The following is a 27,452-nucleotide window of genomic DNA, read 5'->3' as shown; positions in this document are numbered from 1 at the left end:
GTTTTACGAGCGACACTGAACAAGGGGCTGGACCGTGGCCGCTGGTACACATGGATGATGCATTTGTTAATTAAGGTGTCGAACAGGAGCAGAGGCTGTGCAGCAAGACAGACAATCCCCAGAGAGGCAACGTTGCCATGTTTAATTAGTGTCCCTCACAGGAGCCATTGATTTAACAGGTGGAATGGAATCAGTTCAGCAGCGGCTCCGATATTGATGCTGCTGTTGGTTCCTGATACCGTGGTCAGTCACTGCAGCAAATCCATACCCGTCAAAATCCTGCAGTCTCTAGCACCTATCGGCACGGTGGTGCAGTGGTAGAGTTGAATCCTTACAGCGCTTACAGGGCCAGAGACTCTAGTTCGATCCTGGCTACGGGTGTTTGTCTGTATGGAGTTTGTACGTTCTCCCCGTGACCTACGTGGGTTTTCTCCGAGAACTTCGGTTTCCTCCCACACTCCAAAGACATACAGGTTTGTAGGTTAATTGGTTTGTTGTAAATGTAAATTGTCCGTAGAGTGTGCAGGCTAGTGTTAAATGTGCGGGGATGGCTTGTCGGAGCGGACTAGGTGGTCTGAAGTGCCTGTTTCCGCGCTGTATCTCTAAACTAAACTGACCCTCCCAGATTAAACACGACCTGAAAAGCAACTGAAAGACCACGGGGTCAGCACAACAAGAACATAAAACAGGACAGCACAGGGACAGGCCCTTCGGCCCACAATGTTTGTGCTGAGTGTGGTTAAACTGATCTCACCTGGCTGCACGTGATCCACGACCTGATCCGTGACTCCCTGCACTTCCATGTTGTTTTCTAAAAGCCTCTTAAATCCAAAAAACTCTTCAAACTTGAGCGATGGAACATTGCGTGAGGAACTCTGGGATTGGGGTGAGGAGACCCACTGGTCACACGGCTTCTTTAGTACAATGGAGGTAACAACATAGACCAGTACAGCACAGGAATAGGCCCTTCGGCCCACTATGTCCGTGCCGAACATGATGCCAAGTTAAACTAGTCTCTCTCTGCCTGTACATGATCCATGTACTTCCATTCCCTGCATATCCATGTACCTGTCTCAAAGCCTCCTAAACACCACTGTCAAAGCCTCCTAAACAACACTGTTGTATCTGCCTCCACCACCACCCTGGCAATACATTCCAGGCCCACACCACTACCCTGCCCTGCACATCTCCTTTACACTTTGCTGCCCTTGCCTTAAAGCTGTGCCCGCTAGTCTTTGACATTTCCACCCTGGGGGAAAGGTACTGACTGTTTTACTATCTTTGCCTCTCATAATTGTGATACACTTGCATTAGGTCTCTCCTCAACCTCCGACGTTCCAGAGAAAACAATCCAAGTCTGTCCGCCCTCTCCTGTAGCTAACACCCTCTAATCCAGGCTGGTCCCTGGCGTAGGGTCCCGACCCGAAACCTCGCCCATCCGTAATCTCCGGAGATGCTGCCTGAACTTCTCCAGCATTTTGTGTCTATCTTCGACATTCTGGTGAGCCTTTTCTGCTCCCTCTCCAAAGCCTCCACATCCTTCCTGTACTGGGGCGACCAGAACTGGGTTGTGAATCCAACGTGAAGCCCCCCCTCTCTGTCCACTGCAGTCTGGGCACAAAGTTGACCAGATAATGGAGAAGGCTGCTCTGTGTTCTATCCGTGACGTCAATGTGAAGCTAAACCACTTGCACCATCGATGTGTTGCTGCTGCAAGGTCATCCTCAGTGTGTTCGTACTAAATACACTGACTGCGGTGGTGGGGGTGGGGGGTGTGGGGGGGGGGGGGGGGGGGGGGGGGGGTGGGGAGAGTACACAGGAAGCTGCTCAACAGTCTCATCACCCTGACCACATTATATTTCTGAGTAAAACCAGGTGACAATATACTAACTTGTCCTCGTCTCTCTTTTCTCCCACGGTCTCTTCAATGTTCTTCCATCAAACCGCCACAGACGCTGTTACAGGTCAGTCAAAAATAAATCCTGCTCGTCTATTTGTAGTGTGTCTGTTTAGATGTGTGCTTTTTAATTGATTAAATTCTAAAAACGAAAATTATTAAGTTGCATCTTAATAAGATGCTGTCTGTACGGAGTTTGCACGTTCTCCCCGTCACCGTGGGTTTTCGCCAAGATCTTCAGTTTCCTCCCTCACTCCAAAGACGTGCAGGTTTGCAGGTTCATTGGCTACGGTTAAAAACTGTGCATTGTCCCTCGTGTGTCGGATACTGCTAGTGTGCGGGGATCGCTGGTCGGTGCAGACTTGGTGGGCCGAAGGGTCTGTTTCCACGCTGTATCTCTAAACTAAACTGTGGGGCAGCACGGTGGAGCAGCGGTAGAGTTGATGCCTTACAGCGCTTGCAGAGCCAGAGAGCCGGGTTCAATCCCGACTACGGGTTCTGTCTGTACGAAGTTTGTACGTTCTCCCCGTGACCTGCGTGGGTTTTCTCCGAGATCTTCGGTTTCCTCCCACACTCCAAAGACGTGCAGATTTGTGGGTTAATTGTCTGGTATAAGTGTAATTTGTAAATTGTCCCTAGTGTGTGTGTAGGATAGTGTTAATGTACGGGGTTCGTTGGTCTGTGCGGACTAGGTAGGCCGAAGAGCCTGTTTCCGCGCTGTACAACTAAACTAAGTTCCTTCCCAAACTCTGTTGCATTCATCAATAGTTTCACTGACTCGAGCTCTCCTCCTGTAAAGAGACATTGTCTGCCCCCTCTGTATGAGCAGCCGTGGCTCCCTTTGCAAGACCCACGAGCCCTCCCTCCATTTGGCTTCCAAGATGGCTGCTAGTCCCTTTGAACCACTTCCTTGGTGCTGTTAGTGGGCACTGAGGAGGCAGCAACACCAAGAGGATGCGGGGATTTACCAGCTAACTTATTGTTGTTGGAGATGGTGAACTTGTGACCGAGGAGGTGTACATACCAGACCACAATAAGAGAATATACACACACAAATTGAATTGGTTATTGTAGCTATTATTGAACGGTTAAAGAAAACAGATAATATATTTGAAATTGCAGTAATGTTTTTGTATTTTTGCCTAGAATGTTTGATTCTCTTCTGTGACTGGAATGTTATTTGTCACTGTGATTGTCAGCAGAATCTGGGAATACACAGTGGTGCAGCGGGTAGAGCTGCTGCCTCACAGCGCCAGAGACCCGGGTTTGATCTTGACCTTGGGTGCTGCCTTTGTGTGGAGTTTGCACGTTCTCCCTGTGACCCGCGTGGGTTTCCCCCGGGCGCCCCTGGTTTCCTCCCATGTCCCAAAGACGCGCGGGTTTGTCAGTTAATTGGCCCGCTGTAAATTTCCCCCTAGTGTGTCGGAAGTGGACGCGAAAGTGGGATAACATAGAACTAGTGCGAACGGGTGAACGATGGTCGGCGTGGACTCGATGGGCCGAAGGGCCTGTTTCCTTCCGCGCTGCGTCTTTCAATCAATCAGTCAAATCTGTAATTATGAGTGTTTAAACCCGCCCGTTGAAATGTGAGCAAGGATGGTCAGACTGATGTGAATTCAGGCTAATTTGCGGCACTGTTTAATGGGACGAGGGATTACTATGTACGCGTCTCCTGATTTCCCTGAGGAAGGGGGATCAGACTCTGAGTCCCTCCGGCAAGATTAGCGGAGGCAGTGAGTAATGCCGGCTGCTCGGAAGCATGACGGCATGGAACAGCGCGCTCGGCAACCTCACAACGATGGCTGCAATCTCAGAGTTTGAAATTAAACATGTAAATCACTAGGTTTCATTTGTCCAGGAATCTGTGCGATGTGTGAACAGATTTAATGTTGGTACTTTTAGCTCTGGCCAGTGCAGATCAATAACAACATATTGTCTCCATTTGTGTCACCTTGCTGCTGTAAGCAGCATCCTGACACAACAGGCAATACCTGCGCCTGTAGAAACAAAAGGACTTGCAGGTGCTGTCCTCATTCCAACCAACGACAGTCATTGGTTATAGGAGCAGAATGAAGCCATTTGGCCCATTCAATCATGGCTGATCTATCTTTCCCTCTCAACCCCATTCTCCTGCCTTCTCGTCATAACCTGTACTAATCAATCTCCGCCTTAAAAATATCCATTGTCAGCCTCCACAGCCGTTTGTGGCAATGAATTCCACAGCTTCACCAGCCTCTGAATAAAGACATTCCTCCTCATCTCCTTTCTAAAGGGGTGTCCTTTTATTCTGAGGCTGTGGCCTCTGGTCCTAGACTCTCCCACTAATGGAAACATCCTCTCCACATCCACTCTATCCAGTCCTTTCACTAGTCAGTAAGTCTCAATGAGGTCCCCCCTCTTCCTTCTAAACTCCAGCGAGTACAGGACCAGTGCCATCAAAGAGTCATCTTCATATGTTAACCCACTCATTCCTGGGAACCTCCTCAGGACCCTCCCCAATGCCAGCACATCCTGCCTCAGATATGGGGCCTGTACTTCATAGCTGAGGTTAGCGTTCAAGAGCCTGATGGTTGTTGGGAAGAATCTGTTCTTGATCCTGGTGGCCACTGTATTTAGGCTCCTGTACCTTCTTCCTGATGGCAGGAGTGAAAAGTGAGCGTGTCCAGGGTGGTGAGGGTCTTTGATGGTACTGGCTGCCTTCTGGTGTATACTACAAATGCCACAACCAAAATAACACTCTGCCTTGTTTAAATAGTCCCAGGGCACTTGGACATTCATCAGTTATTCTTGCTTTTGAGGGAGTGCAGCGTAGGTTCACGAGGTTAATTCCCGAGATTTGCGGGACTGTCAAATGGTGATAGAATGGAGCGGCTGGGCTTGTATACTTAGAAGGAGTATTTAGAAGGATGAGATGGGATCTTATTGAAACATATAAGATTATTAAGGGTTTGGATACGCCAGAGGCAGGAAACATGTTCCCGATGTTGGGGGAGTCCAGAACCAGTGGCCACAGTTTAAGACTAAGGGGTAGGCCATTTAGAATGGAGATGAAGAAAAACTTTTTCACACAGAGGGTTGTGAATCTGTGGAATTCTCTGCCTCAGGAGGCAGTGGAGGCCAATTCTCTAGATGCTTTCAAGAGAGAGTTAGATAGATCTCTTAAAGATAGAGGTGTGAAGGGATATGGGAGAAGGCAGGAACGGGGGGGACTGAATGTGAATGATCAGCCATGATCACAGTGAATGGCTGTGCTGAATCGAATGGCCTACTCCTGCACCTATTGTCTATTGTTTTAGAGTCAGAATCATACAGCATTGAAACAGGCTCCTCAGCCCAACTTGTCCACGCCAACCTGCATGCCCCATCTAAACTTGTCCTATTTACCCACCTTTGACCCATATCGTCGTTCACCTTTCTTACCCATGTACCTGTCCAAGTGTCTTTCAAATGCTGTTATAGTACCTGCCTGAACTACCTCCTCCGGCAGCTCGTTCCATAGACCCACCACCCTCTGAGTGAATGGGTTGCCCCTCAGGATCCCATTAAAAAAAAAATTTTAAACAGTAATCCAGGAACAACGTACTGCATTGGCTGAAAATCTAAAAAATAAATAAATAATATATTATATCTCTCAACACAAACACAAACGGGACGACAGATGGCACAATGGGCTAAGTGTTCGGCTGGCAACCGGAAGGTAGCCGGTTCGAATCCCGCTTGGAGTGCATACTGTCGTTGTGTCCTTGGGCAAGACACTTCACCCACCTTTGCCTGTGTGTGAATGTGTGTAAATGTGTGTGAGTCATTGGTGGTGGTCGGAGGGGCCGTAGGCGCAGATTGGCAGCCACGCTTCCATCAGTCTGCCCCAGGGCAGCTGTGGCTACAGAAGTAGCTTACCACCACCGAGTGTGACTGAGGAGTGAATGAATAATGCGATGTAAAGCGCCTTGAGTATTAGAAAGGCGCTATATAAATCCCATCCATTATTATTATTATTGTACTGTGCTTAAAGTGGATGCTGGGTTCCCCAGTGATCGGATCACTTTCCTCCTCTCCAGCGATTCCGCCTGTCCCGCTGAGTTACTCCAGCGTTTTGTGTATATCTTTGACTTAAACCAGCATCTGCAGTTCCTTCCTGCACATTGGATCACAAGATTCAAGAGAGTTTATTGTCATGTGGCCCAGATAGGACAATGAAATTCTTGCTTTGCTTCAGCACAACAGAATATAGTCGGCATGACTACAGAACAGATCAGTGTGTCCATATACCATTATATAAATATATACACACATGAATAGATAAACAGATAAAGTGCAAATAAACAGATAATGGGTATTAATGTTTAGAGTTTTGTTTGAGTGATGGCTGTGGGGAAGTGGCTATTCCTGAACCTGGACGTTGCAGTCTTCAGGCTCCTGTACCTTCCACCTGAAGGTAGAATGCTCTCTGCAGTGAGTTAGCTGACGGTTACCATGGTTGGCAAGTGTGTAGCCCAGGGGGTGGACCTGACAAAAATCCACTTCAGCGCTGCCTCTCATTGTTTTAACAATTGAACAGTACTAGCTGTAGCCCAGAGCTCGGCATTTTACGCAAGGGTGCTTCAAAATAATAAACTGATTGGTAGTGAAACTCTTTAGACTTTCCTCATTAAGCACGTTAGAGCAGCTGCCTGCTGGAACAATTGGCCACGCGCTGTAGCTCTGTGTTAGCTGTGCATCATCTTATGCCTCTTTGTCCTACCCCGTATTGCTGCCTCTTCAGTCCTTATAAAGAGAGAATAGGTACTGTGAATAAACGGGAACTGAAGCCGCATCAATTATCTTGCTGCTATGGTGCAGTAAAGCATGGGAACGTACCCTTCAGCCCACAACCCCGGTGCTGTACACAATGCCAAACCATTAGGGCGACACGGTAGAGTCGCTGCCTTACAGCGCCAGAGACCCCGGTTCGATCCCGACTACGGGTGCTGTCTGTACGGAGTTTGTACGTCCTTCTTGTCACCTGCGAGGGTTTTCTCCTGGATCTCCGGATTCCTCCCATGATCCGAAGACGTATAGGTTTGGTCTGCTAATGGGCTTTGGTAAAATTGTAAAATTGTCCACGTGTGTGTGTGGGGATGGATCGCTGGTCGGCGTGGACCCGGTGGGCCGAAGGGCCTGTTTCCGCGGTGTATCGCTAAACTAAAATTAAAGTCAACTCAGAACACTAGCGAACACGAGCACTCAGTCTCCCGGTTTCTTCACCATTTTAACTCACCTTCCCACTTCCACACTGACCTTTCCTCCATTGACAGAGTGAGACCACGTGCAAACTGCAAGAACAGCTTGTGTAGCGTACAATGGCATGAACATCGAATTCTCCAATCGTAGGTAGCTAATCTACAAACAACCCCCCCCCCTTTTTCTCCCCCTCCCTTCCCTTTGCTCCACCTGAATACACACCCATTCTTTCTTTTTCTCCCCCCCATTCTTTTTCCACCAATATTTCTCCCACTTCGAGGATACTGAAACGCCCGGAGAAAACCCACGCGGTCACAAGAAAGAACGTACAAACTCCACACAGACAGCACCCGTAGGTCAGGATCGAACCCGGGTCTCCGGCGCTGTGAGGCAGCAACTCTACTGCTGCGCCACTGTGTCCTTTAGTACATGGAGTATTTGGTCCATTGCTAGCTGGCTTCCAGACATTTTGTGTTGAGAACACGGCCATCTTAGCCAATGTCACAAAGAGCTCGTCCTCTCTCGCTGAGAGTACTATCTGCACGTGAGCCATTGTGTTCCTCAGGGAACCTGATCATCTGCACCAATTGATTTTATTTATTCAATGCTTCTTTTAACAAATGAACAAACACATTAGTTGATTTTGCCGTGAGTCTATTTATATTCCTTACACCCTGTGGGGAAAGACAGATAATTCTACAGAGCTTGTTACATTTTCACTCATCCCATCTAATGCCGATCACAATCGGAAGTTAAGTTGATCTGGTTATCTGCAGTTTAAATACGCGAACAATCTCGCTCTCTGAGTTTTCTTTAATCAAATGACAATGTGCTGATATGTGAATATCTCTTCGTATCTGGCAGTCCAAACTCCTGGATTCAGTGTGGGACTTCATTCTATCATTCAGCAGTGTCACAGAGTCACAGGGTCTTCGGCCTGCCCTGCCCATGACGACCAAGATGCCCCATCTAAGCTAGTCCCGTTTAGAAACATAGAAACATAGAAAATAGGTGCAGGAGGAGGCCATTCGGCCCTTCAAGCCAGCACCGCCATTCATTGTGATCATGGCCAATCAATAACCCGTGCCTGCCTTCTCCCCACATTCCTTGATTCCACTAGCCCCTAGAGCTCTATCTAACTCTCTCTTAAATCAGTGACTTGGCCTCCACTGCCCTCTGTGGCAGGGAATTCCACAAATTCACAACTCTCTGGGTGAAAAAGTTTTTTCTCACCTCAGACTTAAATGGCTTCCCCTTTATTTGAGTCTGCGTTTAGCTCATATCCTTCTAAACATTTCGGGCTGAGACCCTACTTTGGACCCTGAAGTCCATTCAGAGTCTGAAGAAGGGTCTCAACCCGAAGCGTCACCTATTCCTTCTCTCCAGAGGCGCTGCCTGACCCGCTGAGTTACTCCAGCATTGTGCGGGTCAGGCAGCATCTCTGGCGAAAAAGGATGGGTGACGTTTTCGCTCGGAACCCTTCTTCAGACCCGGAGCCAGTCCCTACAGTTACAGCTTAGTTTACGTGACAGTTCAAGTGTACTGAGGTACAGTGTAAAGCTTTTGTTGCATGCTATCCAGTCAGCGGAAAGACAACACATGATTATATTTTGAGCCATTTACAGTAGACAGACACATGACAAAGGAATGGCGTTTAGTGCAAGGTAAAGCCAGCAATGTCCGATCAAGGATAGCTCCAGCACTTTGGTATAAACCAGCATCTGCAGTTCCTAGGTAGACAAAAATGCTGGAGAAACTCAGCGGGTGCAGCAGCATCTATGGAGCGATGGAAATAGGCAACGTTTCGGCCCGAAACGTTGCCTATTTCCCTCGCTCCATAGATGCTGCAGCACCCGCTGAGTTTCTCCAGCATTTTTGTCTACCTTCGATTTTCCAGCATCTGCAGTTCCTTCTTAAACACATCTGCAGTTCCTAACTACATAACTTTTTCATGTGTCTTGGGATTTATAAGCCCTTCTCCTTTACATGCTACTAAAAGATCTACTGAAATTCACTTCACTGATAGAAATTGGTTGAATAAGACATGGAAATGTGTACATAGGGAACTACAAATGCTGGTTTACAACAGTTACAAAGTGCTGGAGTAACTCAGCAGGTCAGGCAGCATCTTTGAAGAACATGGATAGGCGATGCTTCGGGTCAAGACCCTTCTTCAGACTGATTGTGGTTGGGGGGGGGGGGAGGAATGAGGGGGGGGGGGAAAGAAAGCTGGAAGAGTGGTGGGAGAGGGGCCAAGTCTGGCAAATGATAGTTGGATACGGGAGAATCTAGATCTGCTCTCGTGCACTTGTTTAACTGCAGCCGTCCACCTATTAAACCGGTTTGACTTCTCTGCCAAAATGGAAGAAAAGGGAATGAAATGTGAGCACCTTACGTACGTGCCTGCCAACATCCCCTTTCATTAAATCACCTTGAATCATTTTGCGTTTGCCCTTCTCATGAGCTAATTGGTGTTAATTTATTGAGGCTGCCTGCACCAGCCTGACGTAATTCCCCAGCTGAAGAATTCTAATGGAATCCCTTCCTGTGAGCCGGGGACTGGGGCGAGTGAATCACGGCCCCCTGTGAGTCTGGAGCATCGTACACAGCTCAGCAATCAACGTCTCCGAGCCCACTGCTGATCAAGGGCACTGTGAGGACACGGATGGGTTAATGGACTGGGGACTCTCCAGCATTGATTGAGAAGCGGCCGTTCCTACATTAGTGAAGTGCTGCACTTAGAGGCAACTCCCCTCGACAAAGGCTGCTGAAGTACCTTCATATTTTATATCAGCTTGCCTAACACGACCCAAACATATTACCATCACACACAACCCAAAAGAAACAGGACGGCCCTAGTTATCAGGTGAGGTGTATAACCAGTAAACCTACTGCCACAGAAGGCTGTGGAGGCCAAGTCAATGGATATATTTAAGGCAGAGATAGATAGATTCTTGATTTGGGACGGGAGTTGGGGGTTATGGGGAGAAGGCAGGAGAATGGGGTTAGGAGGGAGAGATAGATCAGCCATGATTGAATGGCGGAGTAGGCTTAATGGGCCGAATGGTCTAATTCTGCTCCTATCATTTATGAACGGATGAACCTTTAGATCAGAAAGGTTAAGAGGGAAGGGGCATCTTGTTCGGCATGGACGGGTTAGGCCAAGGGCCTGTTTCCGTGCAGTCTGACTCGATGCCTCAATTAAGGACCGTCGCATTAATTAACCTCCTCAACACAATTCTCCACGGTTCAATCCTCCGGGAATGCAGTCCCATTTCTGTGATGTCATTCAAATTCCGTGCACGTTATGTGGCAATGCTTCCCACCAACCACAGGTTGCAGTTTGTACCTGTTTCTCCCACTCACCACCCGTAGTGTCTCCACTAAGTCTGAGACACTCATCACGTTGGCCATTGTTGACGGGATTGGGTTCGGCCCATCTCCTTCACAACGCTGTCAATTGAAACATCTTTTCTCCCCCCCCCCCCCCGAAGGAAATTAGCCCACCATCCCTTTCCCCTTCAGTCTGAAGAAACGGGTCCCGACCCGAAAAACATCACCTCTCCGCGTTCTCCACAGATGCTGTCCTGACCCGCTGAGTTACTCCAGCACTTTACTTTTTTTTTTTTTGGTAAACCGGCGCCTTCAGTTCCTTGAGTCTCCACGTCAAAATGTTAATTTGTCCAGACACGTCAGCTGAGTTGGAAAGCCCCAACTCAACCCAACCTAACCCCGAGGGGGGGGGGCGACTGTGTGAAGGAAACTGTGTCTAAACTTCTGATGACTTGGAGCAATTGTGGTCCTATTCTGGGAAATTCCAAGGACGGGCTTGCCAACCGAGGAGTAGGTTTGTGGACTGGGACTCGTGGCTCACATTGTTACACTGGAGATTGTGCCACCTGTACTTGCTCAAGAAACGCCATTATTAATACCCACTTAGAAGCTGTCGGGACAGAAGAGGTGTTTACACTGAGCGGCGGACTGGCTTGCGATGCGAATAGGGCTGTTGAGCCAGAACCAAAAAGGCCTAAGGCAGGCAACGCCATTGTAGTGGGAGACTCCATTGTGAGAGGTACGGACAGGGGTTTCTGCGGCAACAGACGGGATGCGAGGATGGTGTGCTGCCTTCCTGGTGCCAGGATCCAGGATGTCACGGACAGAGTGCAGAAAATCCTCAAGGGCGAAGGTGAACATCCGGAAGCGGTAGTGCATGTCGGCACAAACGATGTCGGAAAGAAGGGGATGAATATTCTGCAGCGTGACTTTAGAGAGCTCGGAAAAATGCTGAAAAGCAGGACCTCCAGGGTTGTTATCTCCGGTTTGCTTCCAGTTCCTCGTGCTGGCGAGAGCGGGAACAGGGAGATACGGGACCTGAACGTGTGGCTGAGGAACTGGTGCACGAGGCAGGGATTTAGATTCTTAGATCACTGGGATCTGTTCTGGGGTAAGGGGGAACTGTACAAAAGGGACAGATTGCATCTTAACAGGTGTGGGACCAGCATTCTGGCAGGCATGTTTGCCACTGCTACACGGGTGGTTTTAAACTGAATAAGGGGGGTGGGGTGTCGAATGGGATAGTGGAGGATGGAGTTAAAGGGAAAGGGTTTCTTAAATGTGTGAGCGTAGAGACAGAGGGGTGTAAAATGAGGGTAGAAGCAATAGGTAGCAAGGTGAAAAGTAAAAGTGGCAGGCCGGAAAATCCAGGGCAAAAATCAAAAAGGGCCACTTTTCAACATAATTGTATAAGGGGTAAGAGTGTTGTAAAAACAAGCCTGAAGGCTTTGTGTCTCAATGCAAGGAGCATTCGTAATAAGGTGGATGAGTTGAATGTGCAGATAGCTATTAATGACTATGATATAGTTGGGATCACGGAGACATGGCTCCAGGGTGACCAAGGCTGGGAGCTGAACATCCAGGGATATTCAATATTCAGGAGGGATAGAGAGAAAGGGAAAGGAGGTGGGGTAGCGTTGCTGATTAGAGAGGAGATTAACGCAATGGAAAGGAAGGACATTAGTTTGGAGGATGTGGAATCGGTATGGGTAGAGCTGCGAAACACTATGGGGCAGAAAACGCTGGTGGGTGTTGTGTACAGGCCACCTAACAGTAGTAGTGAAGTTGGAGATGGTATCAAACAGGAAATTAGAAATGCGTGCGACAAAGGCAAAACAGTTATAATGGGTGACTTCAATCTACATATAGATTGGGTGAATCAAATTGGCAGGGGTGCTGAGGAAGAGGATTTCTTGGAATGTATGCGGGATAGTTATCTAAATCAACATGTAGAGGAACCAACGAGAGAGCAGGCTATTTTAGACTGGGTATTGAGTAATGAGGAAGGGTTAGTTAGCAGTCTTGTTGTACGTGCCCCCTTGGGCAAGAGTGACCATAATATGGTTGAGTTCTTCATTAGGATGGAGAGTGACATTGTTAATTCAGAAACAATGGTTCTGAACTTAAAGAAAGGTAACTTTGAGGGTATGAGACGTGAATTGGCCAAGATTGACTGGCAATTAATTCTAAAAGGGTTGACGGTGGATATGCAATTGAAGACATTTAAAGACTGCATGGATGAACTACAAAAATTGTTCATCCCAGTTTGGCAAAAGTATAAATCAGGGAAGGTAGTGCATCCGTGGATAACAAAGGAAATCAGGGATAGTATCAAAGCGAAGGATGATGCGTACAAATTAGCCAGAAAAAGCAGCATACCGGAGGACTGGGAGAAATTCAGAGACCAGCAGAGGAGGACAAAGGGCTTAATTAGGAAAGGAAAAATAGATTATGAAAGAAAACTGGCAGGGAACATAAAAACTGACTGCAAAAGTTTTTATAGATATGTGAAAAGAAAGAGATTAGTTAAAACAAATGTAGGTCCCTTGCAGTCAGAAACAGGTGAGTTGATCATGGGGAACAAGGATATGGCGGACCAATTGAATAACTACTTTGGTTCCGTCTTCACTGAGGAAGACATAAATAATCTGCTGGAAATAGCAGGGGACTGCGGGTCAAAGGAGTTGGAGGAATTGAGTGAAATCCAGGTTAGCCGGGAAGTGGTGTTGGGTAAATTGAATGGATTAAAGGCCGATAAATCCCCAGGGCCAGATAGGCTGCATCCCAGAGTACTTAAGGAAGTAGCTCCAGAAATAGTGGATGCATTAGTAATAATCTTTCAAAACTCTTTAGATTCTGGAGTAGTTCCTGAGGATTGGCGGGTAGCAAACGTAACCCCACTTTTTAAGAAGGGAGGGAGAGAGAAAACGGGGAATTACAGTCCAGTTAGTCTAACATCGGTAGTGGGGAAACTGCTAGAGTCAGTTATTAAAGATGGGATAGCAGCACATTTGGAAAGTGGTGAAATCATTGGACAAAGTCAGCATGGATTTACAAAAGGTAAATCATGTCTGACGAATCTTATAGAATTTTTCGAGGATGTAACTAGTAGCGTGGATAGGGGAGAACCAGTGGATGTGGTGTATCTGGACTTCCAGAAGGCTTTCGACAAGGTCCCACATAAGAGATTAGTATACAAACTTAAAGCACATGGCATTGGGGGTTCAGTATTGATGTGGATAGAGAACTGGCTGGCAAACAGGAAGCAAAGAGTAGGAGTAAACGGGTCCTTTTCACAATGGCAGGCAGTGACTAGTGGGGTACCGCAAGGCTCAGTGCTGGGGTCCCAGCTATTTACAATATATATTAATGATCTGGATGAGGGAATTGAAGGCAATATCTCCAAGTTTGCGGATGACACTAAGCTGGGGGGCAGTGTTAGCTGTGAGGAGGATGCTAGGAGACTGCAAGGTGACTTGGATAGGCTGGGTGAGTGGGCAAATGTTTGGCAGATGCAGTATAATGTGGATAAATGTGAGGTTATCCATTTTGGTGGCAAAAACAGGAAAGCAGACTATTATCTAAATGGTGGCCGACTAGGAAAAGGGGAGATGCAGCGAGACCTGGGTGTCATGGTACACCAGTCATTGAAAGTAGGCATGCAGGTGCAGCAGGCAGTGAAGAAAGCGAATGGTATGTTAGCTTTCATAGCAAAAGGATTTGAGTATAGGAGCAGGGAGGTTCTACTGCAGTTGTACAGGGTCTTGGTGAGACCACACCTGGAGTATTGCGTACAGTTTTGGTCTCCAAATCTGAGGAAGGACATTATTGCCATAGAGGGAGTGCAGAGAAGGTTCACCAGACTGATTTCTGGGATGTCAGGACTGTCTTATGAAGTAAGACTGGATAGACTTGGTTTATACTCTCTAGAATTTAGGAGATTGAGAGGGGATCTTATAGAAACTTACAAAATTCTTAAGGGGTTGGACAGGCTAGATGCAGGAAGATTGCTCCCGATGTTGGGGAAGTCCAGGACAAGGGGTCACAGCTTAAGGATAAGGGGGAAATCCTTTAAAACCGAGATGAGAAGAACTTTTTTCACACAGAGAGTGGTGAATCTCTGGAACTCTCTGCCACAGAGGGTAGTCGAGGCCAGTTCATTGGCTATATTTAAGAGGGAGTTAGATGTGGCCCTTGTGGCTAAGGGGATCAGAGGGTATGGAGAGAAGGCAGGTACGGGATACTGAGTTGGATGATCAGCCATGATCATATTGAATGGCGGTGCAGGCTCGAAGGGCCGAATGGCCTACTCCTGCACCTAATTTCTATGTTTCTATGTTTCTAATACAGTTGCTTCTAACGCTCGCCGGACATCGCTCACAGCACTTTATAGAAAAATGCACTCCCAACTGCAACCTGTTTTGTGTACATTTAAAAGGAAAGTTTGCAATGGAAGTACATGGCACTTAAAACCCATTATAAGTCATTTTGTGTTCCATTAGTGAAATGAAAATGCAGAGTTTCTACAAGAAAAACCACTTTCCTTACGGCTCAGAGCAGGCAAATGACTACTGCGATAGACTATTTCAGGCGCTGACCAAATAAGCTTTTTAAGAGACATGCCTCTGGTAAATATATCCTCTGTAGCAACCCAAAATCTTATGAAAGATTTTCTTTGAACTGTTGACCACAGATCCAATAGTTTTTTTAAATAATCGAATGCTTACAGATGATTTAGTTTAGTTTAGTTTCGAGATACAGCGCGGAAACAGGCCCTTCGGCCCACCGAGTCCATACCGACCGGCGGTCCCTGCACATTAACACTACCCTACACACTACTAGGGTACAATTTACACTTATACCAAGCCAATTAACCTGCAAACCTGTACGTCTTTGGAGCGTGGGAGGAAACCGAAGATCTCGGAGAAAACTCACGCAGGTCACGGGGAGAACGTACAAACCCCATACAGTCAGCACCGTAGTCAGGATGGAACCTGGGTCTCTGGCGCTGTGAGGCAGCAACTCTACCGCTGCACCATTGGGTGGCTGGTCTTCACTTTCCCGAGCGGTTTTCTCTTGGGATGGAGTGTTGTTCCAGGTACAGGGCGGCTCTGTTATTATTAGTGTCCATGGGTCACAGGGTTATGGATTTTTAAAAGTCTCACCCCCTTTACCTCTTCCCCGATATCCCATCCTCTGGCTTTACATTTCATGCCTCTTCTATCATTATCTCCCCTGCGGTACTTCCTTGACGGGGGGGTGGGGAGGGGAGGGGGGGGGAATCAGTGTCCACGAAGGCCGATCTCGCAGCACAAAGCTATCCCATTGCACTCCGTGTGAACTAATGCCCCACAAATGCGGGATATTTGACTGCAACGTTTGAGGTCGTGAGGGACTGTGTTCGCAAAAAACATTTTTAGTGCATCACAGTGGCGCAGCGGCAGACACCCAGGTTCGTTCCTGACTACGTGTGCTGTCTGTACGGAGTTTGCACGTTCTCCATATTAACAAGATCATGGGAGACCCCTTCCACCCCTGCAACTGGACTGTTCCAGCTGGTCAGGCAAACGCCTCCGTTGCCATGCTGTGAGAATGGAGAGGATGAGAAGGAGTTTCTTCCCAGAGGCCATTCGGACTGTAAACTCCTATCTCACCAGGGACTAACATTACTGAACCATTCTACTGTTTTTTTTAAATTGGTGTTTTTTTTCCTTTTTCTATCCGCCCACAAGTTATGTAATGTGTGAATATGTGATTCTGTTCCATCCTGTTTGTAGTTTGTTTGGTTGTTTGTTTGTCTTTTTGCACAAAGTCCGCGAGCATTGCCACTTTTCATTTCACTGCACATCTCGTATGTGTATGTGACAAATAAACTTGACTTGACTTGACTAACCACGTGGGTTTTCACCGGGAGCTCCGGTTTCCTCCCACACTCCAAAGACATGCAGGTTTGTAGGTTGTGTAAAAAGGAACTGCAGGTGCTGGTATACACTGAAGTTAGATGCAAAGTGCTGGAGTAACCCAGTAGGTCAAGCAGCGTCTCTGGAGAGGCCTTCTGACCCGCTGAGTTACCCCAGCATCTTATGTCCAGGTTTGTAGGTTGATTGGCTTTGGTATAAATTGTAAAATGTCCCCTCTGTGTGTAGGAAAGTGCCAGTGTACGGGATGATTGCTGGTCGGCCGAGGGGCTTGTTTCCACGCTGTATCTCTATAGTCTAAAGGACAGCCATGCACATTCACTGCCATGGGCATTGCTGCCTTTGAAAGACCTCGGGAAACCTAATCTGATGTTGGCAGCTCAGGAATCACTCAATCACACAGCAGCAGGGCCGGGGGGGTTAGTTCAAAGGGAAGGTAAAATCTCGGGATCTCACCCTCCGCTCGTCTCCCACCCTGGCCTGGTTTTAACAAGTGCAGGGGTCCAGTGGTTGAGGCCAGGGTGGGTGGACATTGTCCACTCGGTGGCTGTGTGTGTGTCGATTAGTGAGTGGCCAGCCGCACTCAAGCTTCTAATCAGCAGTGAGTAAGAATAACCATGTCAGAGATTCAACCAGCCCTGAAAATAAAGGTGACATAATCCTTCTGGCTGTGCCTGTGTAAGTATTGACAAAAAGAGGCCACTTATATAAGATAACGCAACATGCAGGAGTGGGAAGGACTATCAACCCACAGCCGGTTCTGTTGCCATGGGCTGGAACGATATTCTCTTCATGCAGGATCCCGAAATAGCAGCTCCATGGTTTAACATAATAAAACGATTATGCTGCACCATTTTCTATTTGTAGAGGCTGTGATTTAATCTTGTATTTATTCCGTGGTTTGCTTCCACCATTAATACTGGGTATCAGTCGGATTAAATGCTTAACGCTTGGGGATCGGGGTGAAGGTGCGTTAAGATTACAGTGGTGTGTAAGAAGGAACTGCAGATGCTGGTCTAAACCGAAGATAGACACAGAAAGCTGCAGTAACTCAGCGGGACAGGCAGCGTCTCTGGAGAGAAGGAATGGGTGACGTTTCGGGTCGAGACCCTTCTTCAGATTTTAGTAGTGTTTGATTCCCGCGCTGTTCTGCCCATGACTTGCAAGGACACAGGGACTTCCCAAAACGGATGCTAGGATGGCCTGGGACTGTATTTGTCACATGTCCCGAGGTGCAGTGAAATTAATGTTTGCATTCAGTTCAGTACAAGTATCACTATAGATACTAGGTACACAAAAATGCTGGAGAAACTCAGCGGGTGCAGCAGCATCTATAGAGTGAAGGAAATAGGTGACGTTTCGGGCCGAAACCCTTCTTCAGACTGATGGGGGGGGGGGGGGGAGAAGGAAGGAAAAAGGGAGGATACTTATTAGATCAGCATCTCAGATGCAGTCCAGGTGTGTAGCAGCTGGACACTGACACAGTGTACACAGTTGTCAGTTTGGCACCATTTGTTGTTGTAAGTGAAGGGCCCTTGATCTGACCATGAAGGTCTGTTGGCCCTGGCCAAGCGTAGCTGCGATCCACCGCTGTCGGCCGCGTGCGGTCCACGTGCTCGTCCACTTGGAGCGGTGCCCGGTGCAGCCGAGCTCCAGGCGTCGAGGCCACTCCCCCCGTCGAGGCCATGCACTCCCTCCACACAGCCCGTCTGCTCACCGGCCCTGCAAGTGGCATCCCGAGGGACCTCACCCTAACCCTGTTCTGGTGAAACGTTGTCGAACCACAGCCTGTCTCTATACACGTCCCAGCAGTCTTTGGACACGCTAGAGGCAGGAAACATGTTCCCGATGTTGGGGGAGTCCAGAACCAGGGGCCACAGTTTAAGAATAAGGGGTAAGCCATTTAGAACGGAGACGAGGAAACACTTTTTCTCACAAAGGGTGGTGAGTCTGTGGAATTCTCTGCCTCAGAGGGCGGTGGAGGCGGGTTCGCTGGATGCTTTCAAGAGAGAGCTAGATAGGGCTCTTAAAAATAGCGGAGTCAGGGGATATGGGGAGAAGGCAGGAACAGGGTACTGATTGGGGATGATCAGCCATGATCCCATTGAATGGTGGTGCTGGCTCGAAGGGCCAAATGGCCTACTCCTGCACCTATTGTCTATTGTCTATTGTCAGCTCGTTCCATGTACCCGTACCCTCTGTGGGAAAATGTAGGTCCCTATTAAATCTTTCCCTTTTCGCCTTAAACCGCTTTCTAGATTTTCCTTCCCCGGATAAAGACTGCCACCTCCATGATTAAATTCACCTCTGTACCATCACCCCCTCAGCCTCTTGTGCTCCAGGGAATAAAGTCCTGGTCTGCCCAACTTCTCCCAGTAGCTCGAGTCGAGGCAACAGGGCGGCGTTAACCTGGCTAAACCATCTGTTACAAGAGAGTGAATTAACTTGGTCTCAGGCGTCGCACAGTGCATCCTCCAGAGCTTTTGTGGAATTTGATGGGTTGAAATGTCTAAACTCGTAGCTTGACCTTTTGTCCCTGTTAATGGGGGAGGTCAATGTGGGTTGTTGGGGGCAGGCAGGGCAAAGGACATCAGCTGCTGGATGGGGTATTCACCGGTGTAATATTTATAGACCACGTACAGGCTGTACATCTTCATCTCTATACCCTCCTGTCTTTTTAACGAGTGCTTTTCATTCTTTCCTTCTCCCACATCTGTTGCCTCTTGCAGGTTTCGCCTCGCTGTCTTGTGCAGTGTCTCTGCTCTGCCTCACTGCATTGTGTTCCCCATTCCACTCGCACTTTCCCAGCCAGCACGTGTTTCCATATAATAATGTTCGCAGAGACACAAGGAACTGCAGGTGCTGGCTTACAAAACAAACCACACAAAGTGCAGGAGTAGGGAAGCGGGCCCTTTTGGCCCATCGTCCACGCCAACCAACGATCACCCCCCATAAACAAACACTATCCTGCACTCTACTGATTTTTGGGGCGTAGTGCGGCACGGTGGCGCAGCGGTAGAGTTGCTGCCTTACAGTGCCTGAGACCCAGGTTCGATCCTAACTACGGGTGCTGTCTGTACGGAGTTTGTATGTCCTCACAGTGACCGCGTGGGTTTTCTCCGGGTGCTCCGGTTTCCTCCCACATTCCAAAGGCGTGCAGGTTTGTAGGTTAATTGGCTTCAGTAAAAAAAAATGTAAATTGTCCCTGGAGTGTAGGATAGTGTTAGTGTACGGGGTGATTGCTGGTTGGTGTGGAATCGGTGGCTGAAAAGCCTGTTTCCACGCTGTATCTCTAATGTATAATAGACAATAGGTGCAGAGGTTGGCCATTCGGCCCTTCGAGCCAGCACCGCCATTCATTGTGATCATGGCTGATCATCCCCAATCAGAACCCCGTTCCTGCCTTCTCTCCACATCCCCTGTTTTATTGTCATATGTCCCAAAATGGAACAATGAAAACTTGCAGCAGCATAATCGATATGTAAACATAGTACTCTGCACACACCATAATAAACAATAACAAAAGTTCAGTATAAAAAAAACAAACTATAATAGTGCAAAGACAAATACAATGTCCCCAAATCTTTGCAGTTCAGAAGCTTATTTGTCATGTTTAATAGCCTGATGGTTGTGGGGAAGCAGCTGCTCCTGAACCTGGCCGTTAGTTTACAGGCTCATGTACCTTCTTCCCGATGGCAGGGGTGAAATGAGAGCGTGGCCAGGGTGGTGTGAATCTCTGATGATGCTGGCTGTCTTTTTGAGGCAGCGACTCCTGCAGATCCCTCTGATGGTGGGGAGGTCAGTACACGCCGTGGTGGATGTCTCGATGGTATTATCTGATCTGATTGGATAGCAAGCAAACCAAAGCTTTTCGCCGTAACAGGTGACAATAATAGACCGAAGCCGAAACCCTCCCTGGCAACTAAGAGCTCGATGGGCCGAGTGGCCTGATTCCGCTCCTATGAACTTGTGAAGGGTCTGTGAGTGTGCGGTGCTGTTCAATGGCTCGTTGTTGTCACCTGTGTACAGCACAGTGCAATTATACTGTATAACCCACAAAAAAAGTTACATGTTCTTGGATAGACACAAAATGCTGGAGTACGTAACTCAGCGGGACAGGCAGCATCTCTGGAGAGAAGGAATGGGTGACGTTTTGGGCCGAGACCCTTCTTCAGACCCATGTTCTTGGTCTTTTCCGTCCCTCGTACAGAGTTATCAGAATTCCCCTGCAATATTCCCCAAGCGGTAACTACGGATGCTGTCTGTACGGAGTTTGCATGTTCTCCCAGTGACCGCGTGGGTTTTCTCCGGGTGCTCCGGTTTCCAGATCACTGCCTTTGAGAAGACGAATAATCACATTGAATTATTCCGCCTGCTGATTGGCTGTGGAGAGAGGGGAGGCGGGGCCTGGTTGCTGGAGTGACAGCTGTTTGCTAATGATCGCTGGAGTATGCTAATGAGTATGCTAATACTGTATGCTAATACTGCCATCATGCTAATACTGCCATCATGGAGCTTATTGCAGAAGGAGGGCGGGCGGGAACGACAACTGGCTCACTCACTTTTACCCCCCTCCCTTTTATTCACCCCCTCCCCTTTACCCCTCTCCCCTCCTTATTACACCCTTTCTTTCTCTCCCCCCCTCTCCTCCCCCTCTCCTCCTCCCTCCCCCTCTCCTCCCCCTCTCCTCCCCCTCTCTCCCCCCCCCCCTCTCCTCCCCCTCTCTCCCCCCCCTCTCTCCTCCCCCTCTCTCCTCCCCCTCTCCTCCTCCCCCTCTCTCCTCCCCCTCTCTCCTTCTCTCCTCCCCTCTCTCCTCCCCATCTCCTCCCCATCTCCTCCCCCTCTCTCCTCCCCTCTCTCTTCCCTCTCTCTCCTTTCTTTCTCTCCTCCCCCTGTCTGGGCATTGACACACAGCGGGTCGGCTCCGCTAGTATCTTTGCTCACAGCCGCTGCGCTTCTCCCCCGTGCATTGCGCTGGATTCGCCTCCTCTCCCCGCACCGCACGCATCGACACTACAGCTCTCTCCTCTCCTCTCCTCTCCTCTCTCCGCCTCTGTCCAGGGCGGAGGAGACTATATTTTTTAAAGTAATTTTGGAAGGAAACTTTTCCTGCCTCCTCGGCGTTCCGAGTTATTTTTTTCCAATCCCTGTGAGCGGCGTTTGAAGCCGGTTTGACAATGAAGATTTTCGGCCGGCTGGACTCCACGCTGGTGAGTGGATCTCCCCTTGTGTGTGTGTGTGTGTGTGTGGTGTGTGGGGATGTGATCTCCGCGTCGTAACTGCGGCCAGACCGGGGGGGAGTGAGTGGTGTTCCTTGTTCACCAGTTTGTGCTGATACTGGGCTGCAAGAGCAATAAATAAATATCACAATGTGCAGGGAGGAACTGCAGATGCTGGTTCACAGACACAAAATGCTGGAGTAACTCTGTCAGAAGAAGGGTCTCCACCCGATCCCTTCTCTCCAGAGATGCTGCCTGTCCCGGCATTCTGCGTCTATCTGTAATATCACAATGTTTGACCACACGAGGGTTTTCTGTGTGATTTCACCCCCCTCCAAAGACAAGGTGGACTGTCAGAAGTCTTCCCCTCCCCCCCGGGTGTAAATGTCAAAGACTAGAGTGCATAAAAAGCTTTAAGGTGAGAGGGGCAATGTTCAAAGGAGATGTGCTTGGCTGGGTTTTTTTTGGTGGTGTCTGGAACGGGATGGTGGTGGAGGCAGATATAATAAAGGCATTTAGAGACTTTTTGGATAGGCACAAGGGAGTGGAGGGATCTGGAGGCAGAGGAGACTGATTTGGCACAGAGGGTGTGAGCTGAAGGGCTTGTACCTGTGCTGTAATGTTTCTTCTATGTATGGTCTCCTGCTGCCTTTGATAATAAGAGATCATTTGCTCTCTCTCTCTCTCTCTCTCCAATACAGGAGCATCTGTAGAGAAGGTTAACTGCTAGTTTGCAATATTAGATTCACAGTTCGTGTAAAATGTGCTGATTTTGTTTTGCCCTAATCATTATCTGGCTGATAGCCCATCCCAATGAGCCAACATTTCTCAATTCTGGACGAAGGAAGTAAAAATCAGTGGTCGACAAAAAATGCTGGCGAAACTCAGCGGGAGAGGCAGCATCTATGGAGCGAAGGAAATAGGTGACGTTTCGTGGTCGAGTCTCGACCCGAAACGTCACCTATTTCCTTCGCTCCATAGATGCTGCCTTTCCCGCTGAGTTTCGCCCGCATTTTTGCCAGCCTTCGATTTTTTTTCCAGCATCTGCAGTTCTTTCTTAAGTAAAAATCTATAATTCCCAAAGCATCAGATTGCTGAGTCTGGCATGGTCCTGATTCGGGTTCAGAGATATTATGCTGGAGCATTTATTTCTGCAGTAATACTAAATGTTCGTTATATAACCTCCCCCAGAGGGAGAACATTATGGTTTGGTGATTCTTTATCCTAATTGCTTTTGTTTTTAACCTGATGAACTTACTCACTGTACTGGGTGTCGATGACAACACTCTTCCACCCCCTCCCCCCTCCCACCTACATTGAACTGACATCTCAGTAAATGGCCAAAGCTGTTCCACCTCCATCTCTCTCTCTCTCCCTCTCCTCTCCATCTTGACGTGACAAATGGGGATGCTGCTTCATTACAAGGATTGTTTCTAGCCTTGCTTGCGACGTGAATTTAGAAACATAGAAAATAGGAGCAGGAGTAGGCCATTCGGCCCTTCGAGCCTGCACCGCCATTCAATATGATCATGGCTGATCATCCAACTCAGTATCCTGTACCTGCCTTCTCTCCATAACCCCTGATCCCTTTAGCCACAAGGGCCACATCTAACTCCCTCTTAAATATAGCCAGTGAACTGGCCTCAACTACCTTCTGTGGCAGAGAATTCCACAGATTCACCACTCTCTGTGTGAATTTTTTTTTCTCATCTCGGTCCTAAAAGACTGCCCCCCCCTTATCCTCAAACTGTGACCCCTTGTTCTGGGCTTCCCCAACATCGGGAACAATCTTCCTGCTTCTAGCCTGTCCAACCCCTTATTTAACGGAGTCTCGAGGAACTGCAGATGCTGGAATCTTGAGGGGAAAAGCACAAAGTGCAGGAGGAACTCAGTGGGCCAGGTCAGCATCCGCGGGGGGAATGGACAGGTGACGTTGGGGTTGAAGAATGGTCCCGAACCCAAAACCTTCCACACAGGCTGACCTGACGCTCTGAGTTCCTCCAGCATTTTAGCCGAGTTTAGTTTTATTATCTCGTGTACCGAGGTACAGTGAAAAGCTTTGCTGTGTGCCATCCAGTCAGCGGAAAGACAATACATGATTACAATTGAGCCATTCACAGTGTACAGATACACGATAAAGGGAATAGTGTGAATTTTTGCCTGTGAATTTATCAGCAAAGACGTAAGCAGGTTGTCAAAGCCATTTTAAAATGTATGAACATAAGACTGAAATTAATGGTCTCAAAGTGCTGGAGTAACTCAGCGGTTCAGGCAGTATCTCTGGAGAACTCTGGTTTCTGTAAATTATAGATTTTCCCTGGTGTGTCGGATGGTGTTAGTGTACGGGGGTGACTCGGTGGGTCGAAGGGCCTGTTTCCACACTGTATCTCTCAAGTCTATACATGGATAGGTGATGTTCCGGGTCGGGACCCTTCTGCAGACTGGATAGTTGATGGCGTCGTGTGGTTTCTGAACCCCAATATTTCCAGCTCATACCATGACCATATGTGACGAGACAGCATTACCTTGGCCTGTAACCAAAGTCGGAGCAGAGGCTAGTATCCATTGTAACACAAGTATAATGGGCACTGCCCAGCTCACTTTATAAGAAATGATCTGGATTAGGAGTCTGGCCTTTTCTTAAATCACTAAAAAACAAAGGCATATTTTCTCCTCCCTGACTGACAGTGTATGCAGGTCTTTTGGCCATGATTAATTAGATTAATGAGGGTGTTGCATGGATGGGCTGTGGATAAAACTAATTGCACCGGTCTAGTCATGTCATGTTTCAATAAATTAAATTATGTGACGTGAAATTTCAGCACCATGGATAGAGGACTCCCCCCCCCCCCCCCCCCCCCTCCCATTCTCATTGTTCATCTTAACACTCTTCGCTTCAATTACATTTCAAATGAAAGATATTTAATAAAAAATTTAAGACTTATTAACTGCTGACAATTTCAAGTGGCGTTACAGATTTGATTTGGGGGGAAAAAAGATAATGGTGGTATGGCTGATGAAACTGTGTGCGTAGCAGGTTTTTAGAATATGAATTGGTGAATGTTGGTTTTTCCATTCTGATGGAATTTGAAGAAACTTTCAGCCTCAGTTTCCACTCGCCCTTTGTAAATGGTGGATGCAATCTCCATTGAAGGTCTACAGCTAATTTTAAAATGTCGTTGGCTCCTTAAAGACTGCTGCTACTGGTCCCAACCCTGCCATCAACCAACATTCCTATGTGGGTTTAACAGCAGGCATCAAAATATCTGCTTTCAGCGATCACTTGCTGATCTAGCCAACCCCCAGCCCTTTACCTCTCGATCAGCTCCGCCTGGTGGAGATTAGTTGCGGTTCCTCTACGCAACCATCTTGGTCGGGGCAGTACATGTTGGCGATCAGAGTGGGAAGCACTCTGGTTGCGAGGATCAGCACAATGTCCGAAGCCCTCTCAGCCACTTCCACCACCAAACTGTGGTGGAGAACCTCCCGTTCCTACTCTGTTCCGCTGAGTTATACCAGCATTTTGTGTCTAAGAGAGGCAGATAGATACTTTATTGTCACATGTATAAATTCTTTGTATACTCAGTACAAAAAAGAGTTACAAAGGTACCCTTAAATATTGTTGGTACCTTCTTAGTCCCCCTCCCCCCCACCCCCCCACCCTCACAGGTCCCTCTTGTTCGTGGTGGCCCCCCCACACCAGGTTCCTGTCCTGTTATACCTCTGTTCCTACTGCTGGGATGTAAACTACCCAAGCGAAATATGAGGTCCTGTTCCTCCAATTTGGGCTAGGCCCTCACTCTGGCCCATCGCAAATTGGAGGAACAGCACCTCATATTTTGCTTGTTTAAGAAAGAACTGCAGATGCTGGAAAAATCGAAGGGAGACAAAATTGCTGGAGAAACTCAGTGGGTGAGGCAGCATCTATGGAGCTGCAGCTAGTGGCTGGGGGGAGAGGTGCAATCTCCGGATGGGCTCCATGGTTTTGGCAGAGGTGATTAAGACGGATTCACTTCAGCGTTCAAAAAGGAACTGCAGATGCTGGAATATCGAAGGTACACAAAATTGCTGGGTGCAGCAGCATCTATGGAGCTAAGGAAATAGGCAACGTTTCGGGCCGAAACCCTTCTTCAGACTGATGGGGGGTGGGGGGGGGGGAGAAGGAAGGAAAAGGGCAGGAGCCCGAGGGCGGGCGGAAGGGAGGGTGGGAGGAGACAGCTAGAGGGTTAAGGAAGGGGAGGAGACAGCAAGGGCTAGCAAAATTGGGAGAATTCAATGTTAATGCCATCCGGACGCAAGGTCCCCAGACGGAATATGAGGTGCTGTTCCTCCAATTTCCGCTGTTGCTCACTCTGGCAATGGAGGAGACCCAGGACAGAGAGGTCGGATTGGGAATGGGAGGGGGAGTTGAAGTGCTGAGCCACCGGGAGTTCAGGTAGGTTATTGCGGACTGAGCGGAGGTGTTCGGCGAAACGATCGCCCAACCTACGCTTAGTCTCCCCGATGTAAATCAGCTGACATCTAGAGCAGCGGATGCAGTAGATTCACTTCAGCGTTGTGTCCAGTCAAAGAGGTTGTGACGTTGAGATGTGGAGACTGTGATCGACCGCCCCGGGCCGCGGAATTTGAACCAGCCCGTTCGCAGAGCTCTGATTCAGCCACGGGACTTACCATCACCCCAGGCGGGGTCCCAACATCGGAAGCCTGGATCGCCTCAACGCAGAGGGAGAACAAGGAGGGTAGAGACAAGGACTTTAAGACTAAAGACCAGGCCTTCCATCACAGTGAGGAGGTGCCTGGTCGACTCACTGGTTGATGTTAAACTGTGTTAAGTGTGTGTTTTGTTATTTTATTCTATGTTATGACTGCAAGGTTCACAATTTCGTTCAGACTGAATAAAGGATACTTGACTTACTTTACTTCATCCTTGCGGGTCGTACAGTACGCGTGCGTGAGTGGGTTCCATCGTGACTCTGCGCTGCCTTGCTGCTATTGAGATACACTCTTTGCTTGTAACTCTGGTTGTCAAATCATGTATCAACAATGAACGGCAGCGAGATCCACTCCTGACGTTCCGAATGTTACACGGCAGAATGGCCTCGCATCCACATTGAATGTCTCTCCTCCCCATTCCCAGGACTTCTCCTATGATGATTCCAAAGTTGAATTCAACATTGATGCCCCCAACGGCGTGGTGATGGAAGGTTACTTGTTCAAGAGAGCCAGCAATGCATTCAAGAGCTGGAACAGGTATGTGGTGGCGCTTCCAGACGGTGAACCGGTCGATGCGTACGTTGAGGTTGGGTTGAGATTATGGCCACATGTTCCGAGGTACAGTGAAAAGCTTTCTTTGCGTGCCAACCAGTCAGCGGAGAGACAAGACATGATTACAATCGAGCCGTCCGCAATGTGTAGATACTGTACATGATATACCTTGAGACACAAAATGCTGGAGCAAGTCAGCGGGTGAGGCAGCATCTATGGAAGGAAGGAATAGGCGAAGTTTCGGGTCGAGACCCTTCTCTCCAATAGAATTCCTTCTCTCCATAGATGCTGCCTCACCCGCTGAGTTACTCCAGCATTTTGTGCCCACTGTACATGATAAACGGAATAAAGTTTAGTGTAAGATCGTGGCCGGTCAAGCCCGGTCAAAGATAGTCGGCTTTAGATTTCACATCTCCTCTTCTCTCCACACCTGACACCCTCCTAAACTAAAGCAACGACCTCCCCTCCTCAGCCCAATGGGGGAGAAGACTTCCAAAGGTCCACCGCCCTCTGTGAGATGTCCCCACGCACCTCGATTGGACCAGATACCAGGATCCTCACCTCTGGATATGGTCCTCAAATCTCCCTTCCCCACAACAC

General features: G+C 48.3%; 1 protein-coding gene across 2 annotated transcripts in view; it reads left to right on the top strand.

Moving 5' to 3' along the window:
• Positions 1 to 27,452, top strand: part of acap3 (ArfGAP with coiled-coil, ankyrin repeat and PH domains 3) — a 168,339-nt gene that overhangs the window by 109,246 nt on the left and 31,641 nt on the right. For both annotated transcript variants that reach the window (XR_004416567.1, XM_033048279.1), the window contains exons 10-11: positions 1,953 to 1,964; positions 26,725 to 26,837. Coding sequence is in view for 1 of the 2 variants with exons in the window: in XM_033048279.1 (XP_032904170.1) it covers positions 1,953 to 1,964; positions 26,725 to 26,837 (125 nt within the window). In the remaining variant the exon portion in view is untranslated. The remainder of the gene's footprint in view (positions 1 to 1,952; positions 1,965 to 26,724; positions 26,838 to 27,452) is intronic.

Source organism: Amblyraja radiata, chromosome 31, assembly GCF_010909765.2.
Source record: "Amblyraja radiata isolate CabotCenter1 chromosome 31, sAmbRad1.1.pri, whole genome shotgun sequence".
In the NCBI taxonomy this organism is placed as follows: domain Eukaryota; kingdom Metazoa; phylum Chordata; class Chondrichthyes; order Rajiformes; family Rajidae; genus Amblyraja; species Amblyraja radiata.
The sequence above is the reverse complement of the archived record's forward strand: the minus strand, read 5'-3'. Positions and strand labels throughout refer to the sequence as shown.